General features: G+C 39.5%; 2 protein-coding genes across 5 annotated transcripts in view; one reads left to right on the top strand and one right to left on the bottom strand.

Annotated features, from left to right (window-relative positions):
• Window positions 1-1453: 1453 nt before the first annotated feature.
• Window positions 1454-20993, bottom strand: part of phf14 (PHD finger protein 14) — a 70104-nt gene continuing 50564 nt past the window's right edge. For 2 of the 4 annotated variants that reach the window (XM_017041273.2, XM_017041275.2), the window contains exon 19: window positions 1454-2204. In XM_017041273.2, the coding sequence (XP_016896762.2) occupies window positions 2097-2204 (108 nt within the window). In that variant the 3' untranslated portion in view covers window positions 1454-2096. The remainder of the gene's footprint in view (window positions 2205-20993) is intronic. The other 2 variants (XM_025065090.1, XM_017041274.2) reach the window with 2 other exon arrangements.
• LOC103394696 (leucine-rich repeat-containing protein 9-like) lies at window positions 9172-16576 on the top strand. Its single transcript, XM_008332114.3, has 2 exons — window positions 9172-15774; window positions 16179-16576. Exon 1 carries the CDS (start codon window positions 11074-11076, stop codon window positions 15637-15639), a length of 4566 nt encoding a protein of 1521 aa, XP_008330336.1. The 5' UTR covers window positions 9172-11073; the 3' UTR covers window positions 15640-15774; window positions 16179-16576.

The raw sequence follows: 20993 nt of genomic DNA, 5'->3' as shown, positions 1-20993 counted from the left end.
AGTTGAGGAGTTATAAATCTGCAGCTTTTGTACCGAGACTAAAGCTGACATACATAGACGACCCGAGACGATAGGGATGCACGGGAGACAGGGAAGATGTTGCAGAGCGTGCAGTGTCTCCTTTGTTCCTGGGAGGAGTCGCCCGTTAAGCACCACATACTCTCACCATTGGGAGCTGTTTAGTATGCTGCAGGCATAAACGGGAGATTGGCAGGGCACTGGGTGGCAGAGCGGGCCAGTCTATCATCAGTGTGCCCATCGCTGTTATCGTACGTCTAATGGCACCGCTCTCCGACTCCATGCTGGGAGCTCAACCGCGGGGAGCCCAGCTCAAATGTCTGCAGGCGCCAGCATCTCCTATCATCAATTCTCCAGATAATGTCTTTCACGGTTCAGTAGTCTTACAGGGCTTCCCTCCTGTCTGGCCTTGAAATGGGCAAATTAATACTTCCTCTGAAACAAATTGGAATTACACCCCTCGATGCCTTAATATCCGAACGCATAAGCAGCGATGTCCCGGGTCTGACTGCCGATTGAATATAGAGATGTGCGGATCAAAATGCAGCAAAAAAAAAAAAACAAAAACAAAAAGGAGTGCATGTAAGAATGTACAGCTCTCCATATATCCTTTTCTGCTCAACGGGAATCTCCTTATGTATGCAAGTGTACGTGTCTGGAGAGGAGAAATACTTCAGACTTGTAGGGGGCTGAAGGGTTTCTCCTCTTCTTTTTCGTTACATTTTGAATGACCATTTGTATTTATTTACTTTTTTTGTGCAGCTTTTGAGATCTGTGATGAAAAACACATTTTTAAAAAATGGTTGAATTTGAAAAAAAATACAAATTTAGAATTTTTCCAAGTGCAAGTCAATCAATATTTTTTTTTTTTGGTAATGCACTTCAATCTCTTTTAGGGCACTGAAAAAAACAAAATAACAAAAACATGACTCGTGAGCAACTAGTCTACGTCCCCTAGTTGGGGTCAAACAGTCAAGTGTTTTGTAGAAACACACTCTGTACCTCTCTCATTTTATAGCATATGTGTCAAAGTCAAGGCCCGCGGGCCAAAAACTCACTTTTTCCATCCTTTAGCTGGATTTGCAACTTATATATTAAAATAATACAATTTCATATAATATAATAATTAAATATAATTTCACGTTTGTTATTTTCACACCGACAGCCGCTAGAGGGCACTCTAGGTTTGTGTACCAGCATCTGCTACTCCTGTACCACCGAAAATTTACATATTCATTATTTTCACACTGACAGCCGCTAGAGGGCACGCGTGCGACTTATACTCCGCAGCGACTTAGTGTCCGGAAAATACGATAACTGTGGCAAATTTAAAAATGCGTCGGTAAAAAGCGTGTTCAGACGTAAACAGATGAACGAGGACGGTGTTTAAGCTTCTCCTCTAATCTAAACACAAAAGCAAAGTCCGTACGACACGTTTCATTAAGCAAAAGCTTTATTTAAAAAAAAAAAATCACAGTTTGAGTAACACTTTTTTGGTACGTATGTAGCACAGAGATGCCGGAAAAACGATAAAAGTGGAGTAACGCGGAGATACGAAAATATGTGGATATTTCAAATGAGGGCAGTAAGAAGGTATTTGGGAAATATAAAAAAATAAAATCCTCTGGGGCAAAGGTCGGGCGTGATGATGGCAAAAAAGCACATCACTGCTGCAGTCAGACTGATGTGAGAATTCACACTGCTTCAACCACATTAACTGGTGACACTGGTGTATGAAAATAGACTGCACGGAAAGCAACATTTACACATCAGGTGCCCGGGGCAGTAACAGTCAGACATGGGACTCCGCTGTAGTAGAAGCACGGTGGTGCGCGTACGCGATCAGGCTTAAGAAACCGCTACGAGCAAATGTCTGCGATGTTTCTCTTAGAAGAGAGTCGAAAAAAACGTGTTTGTTTGTGAAGACAAATAAACGTCCGCCGTCAAAGTGCTTTTTCATCATTCAAACAACACGCGGCTGGGTTTGGATTGGACACTAACGGCCGCGAGAGCTCGGTAAAACTTCACATATCGTGGAGAAGAAGTGAAGTGGCATTTATGTTCACTCACTTGCTGCTTCAGTTTGGAATCTCCTGCTCGACTGCTTCCTCTTTAACAGATTCACCGTCCTTCTGTGGATGCTGCAGCTCCTCCTCCTCCTGCTCCTCCTCCTCCTCCTCCTCCTCCTTCTCCTCCTGCAGAACACAGCACAAGGTTGCATATTAACTTTTGAAGTCCCAGTAATATAAATATATATAATATATGTATGTATATATATATATATACATATTGTCAGGTCAGTCTGTTCCCTGGTCCTTCTGTCTGCTGTGTCGGAGTAATCAGTGTCATCACACCCACCTGTGTCTCTGTCATCAGTCTCACCCGTGTCACCTGGTGCCCTCTCTCCTCTCCCATACCTCTCTCCCTCACTGTGTCTTGGTGGGATCATTCCATCTGTTAGATGTGTGTACGGTATATGGTCAAGTCTGTTCCTGTGCTCAGCTCAGTGTACGCTTCAAGTTCTTAGCTTATGCTCAGCAGTTCATGGCCTTGTGAAGAAGTGAGTTTTTGTTGTTTTGGCCTTTGCACTTTCAAATAAACTACCTGCACCAGAAAGAGTCTCTCCAGTACTGCATTTGGGTCCTGCCTGCTTCCTGCCATGTCGATGGCGAATCCTGACATATATATTTACATTTATAAATATATATGTATATATATATAAGTATATATATACATATATATTTATAAATGTAAATATATATATGTATACATATATGTATACATATATTCACACATATATATACATATCTATACATATATACACATATATACTTATATATATACATATATATTTATATATGTAAATATATGAATATATATATGTTGGAACACAACACTTTTGAAGTCCCAGTAAATACACACACACGCACACATATATATATATTTACATATATAAATATGTATATATGCACACACGTATATATGTTGGACAACTAACATGAAAACTGAGAAATTGACTCAGTGACTTTTGATGCTGGGATATAATAATAAAAAATATACAATATACAAAATATACCGTATATATATATTAAAAACAATATATAATATGTATATAATAACAGATATATACTGCATTTATACTGTATATGTATATATATTATACATTTTTATTACATGTATGTTTATAAAGTTTTTTTTTGTTTCATCGTAAGGTCATCGTAAAGTCCGATATTGGTCAAGTTATATTTAACAGCTATACATTCTTCCAGTTACAACAGGTCGTTCAAGACGAACTGTACTGAAAATTAGTTTGACACTTTAGACATAAAACATTATTATTCATAGCGATAAAGAAAACGTAGCAGGTAAAAACTCTCTATGACGAGACTATAGCAAGAAAAATGCAATTTGTGAAAAAATCGAATTGAATTATCCTACAGAATTTATCTTCCCATGACTGAACTCTAAAAAGTATAAAGCAGTCGAAAATTGTCTTTTTTGTTTTTGCGTTTCAAAAGTAAATAAATAGATAAAAGGATTAAGTTGAAAGAACGCCGAAAAAGTTTCGAGATCACCCACCAGCTGGTGCCACCTGGTGGGTTTCAGAAAGGATCAAGCGTTTATTTGTTTGACATTTCACACCTAATCTTTAATGTATTACGACAGAAAATAAAGTGAATTTTGGTTCTCGACTCGTATCTGAAAGCCTTTCATATTGCTGGCATTTCATGTCTGCAGATGAGTTTGAAAGTAAAGGTATATTTTAACAGGTCTAATTATAAAAACAAATTGAAATCGACATACGTAGACATAAACATTGCCGTGAAATAAATGAAGGATCTGTTTTCCTGAGGAGATTATTTTAACTGAGATAAATCAAATTAACCACAGCAGGTCCTCGGTTTACAACGTCCTCGACCTACCAACATTTTGTGATTATGTTGCCATCTCCCAAAACAAATTTCGCACGGTAACTAGTTAGCGTTTTTTTTTTTTTTTACTGTTTCTGAGTGATGTAGGTAATTATGTGAGTTGTGACATATGGAAAAAAACTGGTCTACCGCGCTCCAAGGGAATGGAATTCCGACTTAAGTCGAGGACCTCCCTGTACTTTTTTTTTCTTAGGCTAAATGCAAAAACAAGGATTTTTCTTTAAAAAGAAATAAGTCGAGGACCTCCCTGTACTTTTTTCCTCTTAGGCTAAACGCAAAAACAAGGATTTTTCTTGAAACCTGGCCTCAACGACTCATTCACAGAAAGCAGAAAATGAAAAAGCTCAAGTAGAAATAAAAGGAATTACTCTCCGCGTCGAGGAGATCAGTGTTTCCTTGGTGCGCATTCCGTGACTGGGATCGCTCGGTAAAAATACAAAATAGTGTAACCACAGAAACAAATCTATGCTGATGACATTTCGTTTAAACTCGCAACAAAACTTGGTCAAAACCGACAAGAAGTCCATCTGAGACGTGTGCTTTTTCCTCCTGCGTGTATCTGTCTTGTAAACGTCTGTAGAGCACAGGTAGAATTAAAGTGTCAGGTGAATTGGGATAAAGACGAGCGCCTGGGCTGGACTGCGATGTGAATAATTTAGCCGGGAAAAGTGCGGAGAACTATTTACAGCGTGTATCTGCTGAGACGGGTGTGTAGAGACAGTAAATTAAGGTTAGAGGGTAATGCGGAGGGTGAAGCATTCGTCATATCTTCACCAACAGGGATCTTGTCGTAGCTTTTGAAGCTGTCTTGATATGCAGCCCTGCCTGGAGGAAAAATGTGCTACTTTTTTCCCCTCCTGAACTCTGGATACTAACTGGTGATTGTCCATAGAGGTAACATATAAATTTAGCTTGACACCTCATGAACCCCACCGTCGCATCCACTCATGCCATCCACCAAATCTCCCTGACAGGCCTGCCAATTTTCCAATTACCTGTGGTGCCATCCGTTATCAGAAGACTAGTCAGCTCTTAAATAGGAAACAAGAGGAGAGGAGGGGCCAGCGCATGCTAACTATCTCATAAAAGCCCGAGATGAGTCTCTTCCTGTGATTTAGTGCGTGTCCCTGAGGAGGGAGACGGAGGTGACACAAAGTCCTCTTGGCCTTTCAGGGGCCTTCGCAGGATTTGTCATCTGCTCTTTAGCCTCCTCCTTGCTTCCGCGCTCTTCGTCCGTAAAACGAGTTTTGACATGGCCTAAGGGTGACGGACGAGTGTCACACATTCCCACTCCCCCCAGACCCTTTTCGCTAGATCTAGATAGATAGATACATAGATACATAGATAGATAGATAGATAGATACATAGATAGATAGATAGATACATAGATAGATAGATAGATCTATCTATGTATCTATCTATCTATCTATCTATGTATCTATCTATCTATCTATCTATGTATCTATCTATCTATCTATCCATCCATATATCTATCTTTCTAACTATCTATCCATCCATCCATCCATCCATATATCTATCCATCTATCATCTAACGATCTATCTATCTATCCATCCATCCATCTATCTATCTATCTATCTATCTATCTATGTATCTATCTATCTATCTATGTATCTATCTATCTATCTATGTATCTATCTATCTATCTATGTATCTATCTATCTATCTATGTATCTATCTATCTATCTATCTATCTATGTATCTATCTATCTATCTATGTATCTATCTATCTATCTATCTATCTATGTATCTATCTATCTATCTATCTATGTATCTATCTATCTATCTATGTATCTATCTATCTATCTATGTATCTATCTATCTATCTATCTATCTATCCATCCATCTACCCATCTATCCATCCATACATCCATCCATCTATCTATCTATCCATCTATCCATCCATCCATCCATCTATCCATCTATCCATCTATCCATCCATCCATCTATGCATCTATCCATCCATCTATGCATCTATCCATCCATCTATGCATCTATCCATCCATCTATGCATCTATCCATCCCTCTATGCATCTATCCATCCATCTATCTAAAGTACATAAATGGAAAAAAATGGAAAATACATTTCAAGGAAAACTACTATGTATTACTAGGTGATATTGGCAGTGAAGGTATTGTATTATATATAAAGTGACCGAGAAGGCCTGAGAAGTGGTGAATATTACGATTTGTTTTGTTGTTGGCTGCGGCCCATAGTAGCCTGTGTACTCTTGACTGATTAAACCTTAAGTAAGAAACACTTGGCAGTATCATCGTTTTGTGCCGAGGGTGTATTTGTGACTGATTAGATGCTAATATATTTATAAATTCCCCATCAGTGAAATATCTGTCCAAATCCTTATGGCCGATGGCAGTAAAATAGACGACCATCGTCCGATACCGATGTTCATCCGATGCATCCTTATTTAACGCACATCAGGACTAATGTTGACTATTTTTAGGGTGTTATTCATTTCCATAGAAATATTACACATTTAACCAGAGGCAATTTTTTTTTTTTGCCAAAACACGAAGTCAAGCAACCCGTAAACTTAACTTGTTGCTGTTGCCTTGCATGCAACACTACTGAAGTCATGAACTGTTATAACCCTGGAAAAAAAAAAAAAAAGATTGAGGAGCTCACTGTTCATAACTGATTTTATAAAGTCAGCACAGATTTGTTGCCGAGGCAACGCTGATACTGCATCTTAAACAAGTCCTTGTTTTGTTTTTAATAATAACAAACGTGTGGTTATGTTTGGCAGCGTCGGCCTCTTTGAGTGATGTCTGCTTTAAGGTGAGTGAAGAAGCAGGTACTTCACCTGCTGACACGCCCGCAGCAGTTGAAGTACTCCCGCACTGTGGGATACTTTAATCGCGTCCCTTTGGGGTAAATGTAGGCGTAAAACGAGACAGTTTCCTCGTTGCTTTCTATAGGCTGACAGGCTCTCTGGCACTAACACATTCACTACAAACAGGTTAAGGCAGTACTTCTCAAATAGTGGGGCGGGCCCCCCTGGGGAGGCGTCGTGATGTGCAAGTGGGGGACCGTGAGAGGCTTCCAGTGGAATATGGCACGATGAACAGAAGTGGGCTGCTGCTGCTCTATTTCTAGAACAACCCTCCAGTCACTAGGTGGCAGCAGTGCTCAAAATAAAATAGTGTCGGAGGAGGAGAGATCAACAATCAAAGAAACGCAGGAGGCGTCAGAGGCGAGGAAAGCAAATAACGATAATTGGCATAAAGGGGCCAGGAAATACCACGACGAGGACGAAGTAAAGCGAACTTGGAAATTGTTTGAAGCTGTTCGAGATGTTATATTGGCTCGTTTTATTGATCTATTTTGATAATCGGGAAAATACGTATTATCAGGTTCTCAATAGTATTTCAATTCGGGGCTGAGGCGTGAAAACATTCCTGTCCCCTTGGGGCGGCATGAAAGAAAATTAATATAGAAACAAAGGGTTGAGGAAATGCCACAATTTTCTTAACAGTGGAGGTAAAAAAATTTTAAAAGGGCAGAGGCAGAGTTTTGTATCTGTCCGAGAGAGAGAGAGAGAGACTCAGACTAAGCCTCAGGTGGCAACAAATCCCAATGCAGACACAAGGCTGCCTAGCTACGCACACGCACACACACACACACACCAAAAACAACCACAAAGATTAAATACCACCGAATACTGAGCAACTCTTTAATAAGCTTTGCTGCCTTTTATCAAATCTTCAGAGTCCCTAAAAGAATTAGCAGCTTATTAGTGTAACTCCTTTTCTTATCATGTTTTCTCCCTCCGCTGCATTTTTAGGGTAAAATATTATGCTGAAAATATACCAAAAAAAAAATTTAGGCTAACCTTTGAAAGATCAAGGACGAGCTATGGAAACAGGCTGATCGTAGCATTAGCGAACTTGAAAGTTGAGCGCAACCGCCTGTAGTAAAATACATGTTTCCCATATATAAACTGTTTATATTTCTAACAATACTTTCTAAGAAAACAGGTTACCTCCATGCCTTGCCTAACATACATCAGGCAGCAGCTATTACGACATGAAACCGGTTCCTGTTCCTCACTGGGGTCCTGCTATTGTTGTGTGACTGTGGCAACCTCTCTTCAAATTGTTTTTTTCCCCCCGTTCGATTTGCCAAATGTACTTACTGTAGGTGTCTGAGCACCTCTCTGTGTGTATTGCTATCTTTTTGCCCATTCAATAGAGGGTCATAAACACTAGCTTTATTAGCCTGTTCTGGCGGAATGTTACTCGCTTCATTTAACCACCCCTGCACCAGCAGCACTTTTTGCTTCCTAGCGCAGGAGGAAAAAAAAAAAAAAAAAAAAAAAAAAAATCAGTCACCAAAGAATACAATTAAATTTCATGACTGTGCATATTTGCAATTCCCATTTCATTTATTACAAAGGACATTCTTTAATGTCCAATTCCCCAGTCCTCTGGGAAACACATTTCCATTTTGTGAGGCATGACTGATACTGTGGTAAACTTACAGTCACTGCCTAATTTAATCTGTGGCAAAAAAAAAAAGCACAAGCAGGTTCTTCTTTTTATTGCCTCGATAAGCACAGGCGCTTGCAAGCGTCGGATATAAAGTTTCCTTTCCGTTCTCAAGTTTAAGCCATGAGGAACGCAGCAGGAAAATATGAAAGGGGGTTCGGATTTAACACGCTGTGTGAAAACTCGGATCACTTATTTGTGAAGATCAAAAAAGCTGAAAGAGAATTTAGACAAAATATGTCCTTCATAGGAAATGCATTACGGATCTCAAATATTGTGTATAAGTGCAGCTGGCAGACACGAGAATTGTTGAATAAAAGGTAAGAAAAGGGACTTTATTACGAAACGTGTACACGTGCAGGGCAGCTTTGACAAATCAGTTGTGCTGACATCAAGTTCTCTTGAGATGTTTCTCGGGAATTATTTAGCAATGACAAAAAACAAGCCGTAAAAGAAAATTTAAATTTGAAAATTTGTTTCGGTATTGATGAGATCACAATCGGTTATATTATTAAGTGTTTGGGAAATATCGGCAAATTAGCATAATTATGTAATTATGAAATATCGGCAATTAGCATAATTATGTAATATCGGTAAGTACCATTGTTGGGTTTCCCTCAGATAATGAAAAGTAAGTAGATAAAGTGAAAGTGAATTATTGTCATTGTGACAGCACACCACTGCACCCAATAAAACGCGTCCTCTGCCTTTAACCCAAACGGCTGCATATAACGGTTAATATCCGAATCGGACAATATCGTCATATCGGACATCGGCATCAAACACCCCTAATATTTACCCATGGTTACTAAAGACAACGCCTGAAGACAGACAGCTAACCCAGCTAATGCTCACGTCCGCAACGGTGGCAAAGCATTGAATCAGTGGCTCCTCTAATGAGCTAATACAGGACTGCAGCATGGAATTGAAGCACAGCATGTGCACAGAAACAACAGAAAGGCCAAGCTGTTAGCAGAGGAGAGGAGTCATTAGCATGCTGCAGCTTATGGAGCCATTCATTTACGATCACCAGGTTTCCTGCCCATGTCCATTAGCGTTTATCATAACAGTGATGAGAAACTACCCTGTACAACATTGTGTATTGTTAAATGTATCAGAGTCAGTTGAATAGCGGTTTGACTTCACAGACCTAAAAGTTCAATCATTATTTGTAAACACAGTCCATACGATAGTAATGCAATTCTAACATTTTTAATTATTCAGCAAAATGACAAAATATTGTACCTGGATAACTGGAATACTAACGGACAATCTACAAAAATGATCTTCTTTAAAGATTATTGGCTTATATTAGGGATGACTCGATTGGTTAGAATTTCAGGATCGATTATCGGAAAAAAACTATAGCCCGTCTGATCAGATACCTAAGCCTAAAAGCTCAACTTAACTTTGCAAAGTATCGGATTGATATTGGGAACGTCAGATACTCCAAGTTACAGTATTGGTATCAGGCATGAAAAAGTAGTAGTATAGTATAGTGTAGTATATATCAGTCTTGTGGGTTGCCGTTTCAGCTTTTTTTGCTTGTTACTTCACTAAATACCTCACATATTATATCAATAGTATTAAGGTAGCTAACGGTTCCCACAAACACAATTCTGATTAATTCTGGAATAATTTTTGCATTACTTGAATTAGAACATATTGATAAATATGCCCAAAAAATCTGTGAAGATGGTTTTAATATAATGCTAAACAAGAAATGTCCTATTTCATTGTACTTGGTTTGCAATTTTTTCCTTTGTATTGTAATGTTTTTGTTGTAAAGCGAATCTTGGATTTCATAACAGCCCATCATTTTTTGTTGAAAACTTAACAGACCTTATATGCGCAGCCCAGTATGTTAAATAAGCTGTTACTAGAAAAGCAGTACAAAAAGACTTATCTTGTAAGTCTAAAAATTTTAGCTACAACGTTGTTCCATATAAAACCTTCATTTGAGGTAAAGGTTTTTTTTTATTATTTTATTTACCCTTAGCCTAACCCTAGAAGTTTTTCTAATGACCTAACTGACATTAACTGTACTTTTCACTAACCAGTGGTTTCAGTCTGGATGCGATTCCAAATTATTTGCAAGATTAAATTTGGCTACCCCAGAAGACTGACTTCTTCATTTCAAACATTGCAGAATGCTTTGATTCTGTTTTATAATATATGTACTGTATATATGTATAAAAATATTACATTATTGAAATACAAGACTATCCAGTGACCATCTCATATCTGACTGAAGCTTTGGTGATAGTACATTTTCCAGTTCAGGACGGTTCCATTGCTAGGCTCAAATGTCACCATCAGATTACATGAGCAACCAACTGCCATTCAACTACGTTACGACGTCTGTGGTGATGTCATTATATGATATGACTTTGAACTAAAGGATTCTATAAAGGCTTTAGAGTTGAAAACCACAATGGGTTGCATAAGGAGGTAGCGCACATAGATAGCTAAGGTAGTTACGCAACAATGAGTGTCAACTGCTGAAAAAACAAGACGAGGACCTTTGATTGATACTCACTGTAATTCATCGGGGGGCTGTTTCGTATTAATCAACTGCTTCACCGTATCTGCCGTCTAATGCAACGCCAGCACAATATGACAGACAGGGAGGCACAAGATCTCGGCAAAGGTCAACTTATCGACGCCATTGAATGGGAATATTGGGAGGGTGAAGAAGAGGCGGCGACAGCGCGGGATGACGAAAGTGCAAAATTTAAAACAGCAAAGAAGCATCCTCATCACTGCAGTGATTGCAGTGACTGCAGTGATGAGGATGTGGTCAACGAAATGTGTCTGGTTAACGGAGTGTCGTATAAAAACATCGCGAAAGAAGGAAGCAACGTCAAATCTTTAGAGATCTTTTTTTCTGGTTTCCCCCGCATGGTTGGTCTATCCCACTTCCCGAGACTTTGCCAGCTCGTCATCATAGGGCAGAACATTAAAAATATCGAAGGTCTGGAATGCTGCCCTCTCCTCCGAGAGCTCTGGGTCGCCCAATGCCATCTGACGACCATATCTGGATTACAGAACTGTATAAAACTAAAAAAACTTTACCTTTATGACAACCAAATCGTTGAGATAAACAATTTAGAGTTACAGACCAATCTAGAAATTCTGTGGCTGAATAATAACTACATATGCCACATAAAGGGCTTAAATACACTTCAAAATCTCAAGGAACTTAACCTTGCTGATAATTTGATAGAGAAGGTTGGTCAGAACCTTGATCCCAATCTTTGTATCCAGAATCTTAATCTCTCTGGAAACAAAATCAGGTCTTTTAAGGAACTGACCTGTTTGGTCAGCTTGCAACATCTTAAAATCCTAGTCCTTAATGACCCAACTTCAACCCCAAACCCAGTATGTCTTCTTGCCAACTACACCATGCATGTTCTTTACCACATGCCACGACTTCAGCGGCTTGACAACTACGACCTGTCAAGCAAGCAAATCTTGGAAGCAGCCCAGTCGGCAGTAATGAAGAAAATGATATACTACAATATGCGTGTGCGTATGGTTCAAAGAAACATGGTGGAGACGAGGGTCTGTTTGGCAGAGAGGAAGAGAACTCTACTACAGTTGCCAGAGGAGTGTATCAGGACACTCAGTCTCGAGCTCAAACATCTTGAACTTGAGCTCCCCAAGTTGCTTGCCGAGAGTAAGGAGTCCATTTCAAATTCAGAGGATGAACCCGCAGAGCTGGAACTCTTTTCTGGTTCATCCGAAGAATATCTTCTAAGTACTGATCAAAGTACAGAGAACAGTGAAGATGCTGCTACACTCGCCATAATCGAAAAGATCGAAGCGTTGAAAGAAAGACTAAAACTATGGATGACCAGATTGGCTGAGATTGAAGCCTGTTATGAGCATGACTTGGCCCAAGCCATAAACATTACGAACTGTACCGTCGAGTTCCTTTTGATGGAGCTTGGGAGTCTTGGAAATATTCGGCTGGATGAAGGCAGTCCCTCAGACCCTTGGTTTAGTTCATGTTGCGAGCTCCTACTTTCCAGCTTTTCTCTTTCGGACTACAAGATTCAAGGCATCACTGGCATTAGGGTTGATAGTGCATTCCGTATTTTCCACAGAGCAATGAAGCGTCGCTTTGACGACAAAATCCACAGCCTGCTCGCCCGCAAGCACAGTCACATCACTTCTCAGACTTACAGACGTCAAGTAGAATATTTGTTCTACACAACTGATACTTCGGGTCACAGCGAAAACAAGGACCTTCTGTATATTATAGAGAATGGCTTTAAAACGGCAGAAGAATATAAGGCCCTAGGGCAACAGGGTGCAATTCCTTTGTCCAACAGTCTGGGTGTTACTGACCAGCCGAGGATCGAACAAACTCTGGAAAATGCATGCAAACACAAAGCTAGGGAAAACATGGATGCAGCACCATTTAGGCACGGACAGATCATTATTTCCAAAGTGTTTGTGGGAAACAGCAAACCAATTCATGATGGCGAATTAATTGACAGAAGCAACCACCCCTCACTCTGCTCTGTGTACCGTGATGTAAACATTAAGTATACTAATTTAAGTGACGAGATGTCACACTCGCCCACTACAGACGCTTGCCCCGAGGGCAGCCTTTGTCCAAAACAGTGGTATGTGTTTGATCATGAACTAGTCTTGCCTGAGTACATTGTATACTTCCAATACATAACTGAGAACCAAGAGGACATTATGGACAAAGACAAAATGTCAGAAAATATAATCATGGACAAGAAAGTCCTAAGCAAGGAACCCAAATTGTTCATCTTGGAGGACAAATTTCTGCTAAATATTTCTGCAGCCAATTTCCTAAGTCAGATTACTGAATTGAATCTGTATGGAAACAGTCTCAGCAAGATAAAGGAGGTTTATTGCCTAACTGCTCTGCGGTATCTTAACATCAGCTTCAACGAGTTCTCGAATCTAGAAGACATTTCCTACATGGCCAAACTTGAGATTTTGGATGTAAGCTTTAACCGGCTGGTTACACTGAAGGGGCTGAGAGGGTTGTCTCACCTCAAACAGCTTGATGTGCGCTGGAACAAGTTGACAAAAGCTAGAGAAAACGCAGAAGTGCTAAGAAAACATGCCCCGAAACTTCTTAGGCTCGACACTCGACACAACCCCTGGAACAGACAGGAGGGGGTAAGAATGACAATACTGGGACATCTAAAAAGCCTAACATATTTGGACGATGTCAAGGTAGGAGAGGATGAAGCAGCTTCTGCTGTTGACGTAGCAGCGTGTTCCAAAATAAGCCAGGCCTCTCTTTTGGCGCACTCTCGCACCAATGATGACCGCCCCACAATTCTCTCTCTACTATCAACACCCCAACTACTATGTTTACTCAATCCACCCCCCTGGGGTCTCAGTCGAAAGCTGAAGCCCGACTGGATTACAAAGATCACATCCCTAAACCTCGACAATCAGAGAATTTCAAAGCTCATAAACCTGAATAAGCTAGTTAACTTGCGCTGGGCCTCATTTAACAACAACAACATATCTGACGTGGAAGGACTAGAGAGTTGCCAAAGACTGGAGGAGCTCTTCCTGGACAACAACAACATCCACACACTCAACGGTCTGTCGAACCTGCAGAGCCTAAATAAACTCAGTTTAGATGGGAATCAAATCTCAAACTTGGATGCTTTGGTTTTAGATGAGCTGAGCAGCCTTACCTTTCTCTCTGTGGAGAACAACTTTATCAGTTCTCTTTATGGGATTCAGAGGATTCAGTCTTTACATGAACTCTACATCGGCAACAACCAGATTTACACCTCAAGAGACATCTACCACCTTAAGGCCATGAAAAACCTTATTATCCTGGATCTCTATGGCAACCCCTTAGTAGACAAGCTAGAAAACTATCGGATATATGTTGTTTTCCACCTACCTTCACTGGAAGCACTAGATGGGTTGGCAGTAAAAGAAACCGAGTGCGAAAGTGCACAAGATATGTTTGGCGGAAGACTGACCTCGGATATGGTTGCAGAGAAGCTCGATCACTCGAACTTTGCGGAAATACCGTACCTTACCCTGAAGTCGTGCTCCATCAAGAGTGTGGATCTTTCTCCGGCAGAAATGTTTAGAAATCTACACACCGTTAGTTTAGATCACAACAATCTGACCTCTTTCTCTGGTCTTATTTACCTTCCGAACATCAAAGTTCTCTATCTAAACCATAACCACATCGAGTCCGTCCTGCCAAAGCAAAGGACGAACCAGAATCAGCAGACACCAAGACAGGTACTCTACAGTAAAGTCACCTCCAGTGGGTATGGCCAACATGGCAACAAGGAAAATGGGGGCATTGTTAGCTTGGAGCCTTTAATGGGCACTCTAGAAGTGCTGCATTTGGGTCACAACGGCATCGCCGATATGGCCAATCTGCAGCTCAGCCGGCTTACTAATCTCAGGGTGCTGTTTCTTCAAGGTAACAGAATCAGCCAAGTAGAAGGAATGCAAGGACTTCGCCAGTTAAGAGAACTTGTGTTAGATAGGAACCAGATCAAATTTCTGGGTAAGAATTCCTTCATTGCCCAGAACCTCCTTTTAGAACTGCACTTGGCAGGAAACCGAATCCGGGAGCTTAACTATTTCAATCCACTGAATCAGCTACGCAAGCTCTGTCTTGACATGAATAAACTGCAGAGCATCACTGAGATTGAGAAACTGAAAGTTCTCACTTCCCTGACAGAACTCTCTGTTGTCGGCAATCCCGTGGCACACAATTCTCTACACCGACAAGCCGCGGTGCTTCACCTCCCGCGGCTACAACTCCTAGATGGAGCGATGGTTACTCTGGAGGAAAGAATGAGAGCTGAACTACTGGGCGAAGATCCATCACTTAGTTACCATTGCCCCGGAATTTCTCACCTTACAACTGAAATCTACATACCTGGACTGCTCCCTTTTATGCCCCTTAACGCCCCTCTAAGGGTAGTGAACGTAAGCGGAGGTGTTCAAGCCTATGGCAATGCTGCCCAAGGTGAACAACCCGATGTTATGTTCAGATACATTAGAACAGGCGACAACCTACCAACCACCGTCCCTCAACACATTTTAAAACCAGGTGCACGACCTCCAATTTCCAAATGGTGGGAATCTACCACCCACGTGGCAACCAGAGGCGATGGACTCTGATGATGTACAGCCAGGATTAAAAGCAGTACACGTCATAATGGACGACAAAATCCCGATGTCTGTGTCCGTTCCCCCTTATGCATACCTGATGTCTCATCGGTGTGTGTTGAACAAGTACGTTAGGAGCAGCACTTGGTGAGTTCATTAGAGGTGATGGCCTTCTCTTCTGTTGTGTTGTTCTTTAAAGAAAACATACCTAACACGTGAAGCAGGCCATTGCATGGTATCTCACGTGTGGCTTACAAAATTTAGCCATCAGAAATTATACTGAAAAAGCAGGTATGGAATTTTATACATTTTTGCGCTATTAAAAAAATTAGAGTTCATGAACAAAAAACTGTAATGAAGCTTTTTAATATTTTACATTTATTTTTGTATTGTGGATTTTTCGCTTTATCGCAGGTTTTTGCGGTATATAAAAAAATTTAAATTTTAAATTATTTTGTGATAAAACAGACATTTTTTTTAGCCTAAGAAGGAAAAAAAACCTAATAAATAATCTTATGCAATTTATACTTCTCTTTTCTTTGTGTTTTCAGGGGATCACAGAGCAGGACTATGCAGACAACATCATTCTTGATACACTGTAACAGCCCCCGCCCATTTTCTTTTAAATTAAACTTTGTCTAGTTCCACTGTATGATACTTGTGTTGAGAGACTGGTGTGTTCAAAAATTCTGTAAATAATAATAATAATAATAATAAAAAAAACTACTTACTTCACTGGGAACCCTCACTGTGTGTTTGTATGTTTATATTTATAGCTGTCAAAATTATAATGAATGTGAAAAACTTAATTAATTTGTAAAGATGAATCAAATTAAAATATCTAATGATTCCACTTTCCATCTACTAATTGTTGCCCTGATACACAGTTGATAGACATTATGTGAAATTTACTATAAATTTTTCTAAACATCAAAACATAGATACAGGCGAATCTCGAGATACGAGCATAATCCGTTCCAGGACCGAGCTCATAAATCGAGGTACTCGTATCTCAAATTATGTTTTCCCAAAAGAAATAACAGGAAAAAAAATTAATCTGTTCCGGCCTCAAAAAAAACTCTCTTATTACTGCTAATAACAATGAAAAAACTTAGTAAAAAAAAAAGTTTTTAATTGCTATAGAGACATACACAAAAATTATAGTATATATAAGGATTCCTGTGATATAAAATAATAATGATTAAGAAAACATTTTATATTACAGTGAGCGAGACAGCGCGACAGAGAGTGAGAGAAACAGAAAAAAAAAAAAAGAAAATACAGGGGAGGGTCCTCGACGTTGGTTCGGTTCCTCGCAGCAAAATTTTCAACAATATATTTTCAAAAATATATTACAGTATTTGTAGTGTTTCTCATTGTTTGCGTTCACCACACTCTCTAAATAACAAAGTAATAATAAGCAGTATTTTATCATCTCTAATCTGTCAGTCAGCACATCCCACAGCTGTGCTAATAAATATGAAAATTTGAATCTGAGTACTATATATATATAGTACTATATATATATATATATTTATATATGTGTGTGTGTATATTGTGTGTGTAATGAAATGTTTGGACAATATCGACCTATCGGTTTGGACAATATCGGCCTATCGGATATCGACAAAGTTAATATCGGACATCCCTTATGACAACTTAAAAATTTAAAAAAATGTAACTTTCTGTTATCTGTACATATTTCCAACAGTGTTTCTTGTCATCATTACCGTTAGAGAACACAGTGTTTTTTTTTTTTTTTTGCCCACACAGCAGGTGCTAGGGGACTTTAGGAATGTTTTACTAACGAAGATTTGCTGTGACCGCTTGTCGTCTGCAATGCTGTTTACGGTCATAAAATACTGCGGGGTTCAAATAAAGCCCTCGTGTATACGCTGCTAAAACGGACTGAGAAATGAGACTACCAGGACCACCGGGGATCCTGACAGCAATCACATACTTTTTATTCCACAAATTGGCCCCTGAGAGGGACGTGAGCGTTCGCAGCACCTAGTTAAAATGATCGAGGTGACTCTCCGTCATTGATTTTCTCAACCTTTTTGGCATCCTGCCTGGCAACCGCTGACCAAGTCCGGAGCTCCCCGCAGTCTAATTTAGTTGCCTCTGCTCATCTTTAAATCACATTAAACTGTAGTTAAACTTTGGCCACATCGAGAAGACAGCCATCACTGAAGAGGTCATTATGTTAGGAGGACTTGATACGCGTGGCTAAAAGAGCAGTAGGAGTGTGTGGGGCTTATTGATCATGTGCTCCTCGGGGAGTTACGATTTAATGTGAATACAGATTAGAAAGTAAAGGAAAGACAGAGTGGAATTAAATCGAGGAAAGATACAGATTGAAACATCGGTAAGATCCGAGGAATATGCCTCATTGAGAAAATACAAACAACGTAAAGGTCAGATTTTTCCACTCAGATGGAGATTTAAAAAGACGACTTGGACAAGTCGCTCCACTCTAAATACCAGACCATGTGGTGAGTAATGAGGCCTATTTTTTTTTTTTTTTATTTCAATTTACTCAGAGCAAAGTCAGCCAAGTGTGGCACTTCATTAAATTAATTATGCTAACTTAATTACATTCTTTCACAGGTCAAGTGATCGTGGCTCCTGATTGATGGCCCAGTTTATAAGGTAATCTTTTTTTTCTGAGCTGGTAATGGCATTAAAATGAAAATTAACAGCTACAATCTATCAACAAATTGCAAAAACATAAGGTTGCCTGGTACCTTTTAAACAAATAAAGCTAACTAGTGGAGCTAAGCGTACTAGTGCTCTTCTAAGAAGGTGATAAATAGTAACAAAGGAGGCTTTTTTTTGTAAAACAGAAGATAAAAAAACCCGCCTTTCTCAATGATTTTATAAAAACAAAAAGATAACATTAGGCAACAGTTCCGTTGGACAACAACACATCATCACAGAATGTTGATAAATATTGCCTTAAAACTGGCGCCATCAGGCATCACAACCAGTTAAAGTGGGCCTAAGAAAGCGGGCTACTAAAGGGAAGCTAGCTGTGTTGTTATATGGTGTCCCTATTATGCTCCCTGTTGGTGATATTATGTAACGTCAGCTAGACATTAGATTTTGGTAGACATTTGAAAGAGCATCCTAAAGTTACAATACAGCACATCGCAATTTTTTTTTAATCCGATCACGCGGAATTTTTTCTATATCGTGATATTTTACAAGATATTTTTTAATAAATAATTATAAATATTAAAAATAATAATTTAAATTTACAATATTTTCATTATTTTCGAAAAAAAAAAAAAAAATTCTAGCCTAAAGAGGGGAAAAAAAGAGTAAATAAATAAACAATAAGACAAAAGACCACAACTACCCCGATCCTGGTCCATTGTTGATAGAATAAAACAATAAGCTAGTTTTTCAGCATCTTGTTTAAAAGTACAGTCATAACATAATTACCTGTAACTAAGTCCAGTCCTTTGTTTTCATGCAAATAGGAGCAAGTATGTTGGTAAATATTAATATTTAATGAAATATCATTTGACAAAACATCTCTGACAGGTAGTGTCTGGGAATTTTTTTCACTTTCAAAAATTCATCAAGCGGGCCATATTGAACACCCTAGCGGGCCGGTTTTGGTCCACGGGCCATATGTTGCCAGAAATTGACAATACTGTAGTGTATAAAGCAGTGGCAAAATAACAACACACTTGTTATTGACTCACAAAGTTTTAGTTTTCAGCTAAAAAAGTTAGTCACCTAATACATAACTCTTATTATACGCAAACAGGAAGCTTAACATTTGGAGTTCATGCCACAACTTATTATCACTGAGTAGCACAAGACCGTTGCTCGTGGATATGGACGGCAATTTTCACAGTTGCAATCCTTTTGATGACAACGAGCACAGATACAGCAATCCATCCCACACAAGTTTCGCAGCTGACTACTCTTAAACTGCCTCAGGATGTGTAAGAGCTTTTGGCATTTCAAACCTTTTATCCAGCCCAGCATGCCGAGCGAGTGCTGCACGGGTATAAATAAAGACTTACACAAGTGCCCCATGGCATGGTAACAGGCTTGAATTTAAGGCCGTCCATATATTACGGCACGACCGTCACTTTAGTGCCGAAATCAATTCTGCTATAGGGCTAAGGGCGACAGAGGAATGTGGCCTTGGTCAGATTGAGGTTTATCTAAGTCAAGCAGGCTGAGAAAAAAAAATGCAGAGCCTATAATGAACCCAGGCTTGTCTAATAAGGCCCTAAATCCCCCCCCCCCCGTTTCCATACAACGCCAATGTGTGCAGCGGCATCAACATTCGGCCCCCGGCATTTTCCCTCAACACCCCACTCTGTAATTTCTACTGTTCTACAAACAGCTTTACAAAACAAAAATCATATGCAAAATGTATCATCAAAAATGAATTTTGTGTCGAATCACAACCTACACAGACAAAATTCCATTAACGTTGACCTTTAGCTACAGAGACAATAAGAGTAACATCAACAGTAGCAAAAAGAACTCGGCATATTTGCAGCGAAAACGTTATCTAAATCAGTACTTCTCAAATAGTGGCGCAGACCCCCCAACCCCCACTAGGTGGCAGCAACTGTTGCAGTCGTTTGTATAGATAAAAAAAAAACCCGAACATATTATCAGGTTCTAATTGTATTTCAAATCAGGGAAGGGGCTGGCAAGGGTTAAAAAAAAATCATTACAGAAAATGATTGAGAAGCACTGATCTAAATGAAGTAAAGACGGTAGAACTGTTACTGATCCGTAATCTCTCAGAGGGAGGTCAAGAGCTCGATATGTGGCAACTTAATTAATTGCAAAGCTGACTATAAATTGTTATGGTCTATATTTTTATTTTTAGAACAAGGAGAGCACAACACCAAATGAAAATAAGGAGAGTCTGTAAGCTCATAACAACTCACCGTATTTTCCGGACTATAAGTCGCACTTTATGTTTTATCCTTTGTCTGGGTTTGCGACATTATACTCAGGTGCGACTTATGTATTAAAATATATATTTTCATACTGACAGCCGCGAAAGGGCACTGTTGGCTTGTGTACCAATATCTGCTACTCCTGTACCACTGAAAATGTACATGTTTGTTATTTTCACACTGACAACCACTAGGGGGCACTCTAGGCTTGTCTACCAGCATCTGCTACCCCTGTAAGTCGCACTTTCTTTCATCCTTTGGCTGGTGCGACTTATACTCTGGAGTGGAAAATAAAGTACATTTAAAATGCGAGAAATAAACTTTTTTCATGAACCAAAGTGGGGCCCAGCAAAGAAAGTTCGGCCAGCACACTGAAATAATGTAACATGACAGGCTTATATTTAGTGATAAATATAATTATGTGCC

The sequence above is a fragment of the Cynoglossus semilaevis genome, chromosome 18, assembly GCF_000523025.1.
Source record: "Cynoglossus semilaevis isolate Cse_v1.0 chromosome 18, Cse_v1.0, whole genome shotgun sequence".
NCBI lineage: Eukaryota > Metazoa > Chordata > Actinopteri > Pleuronectiformes > Cynoglossidae > Cynoglossus > Cynoglossus semilaevis.
Note: the sequence above shows the minus strand (reverse complement) of the source record. Positions and strands in the feature narration are given on the sequence as shown.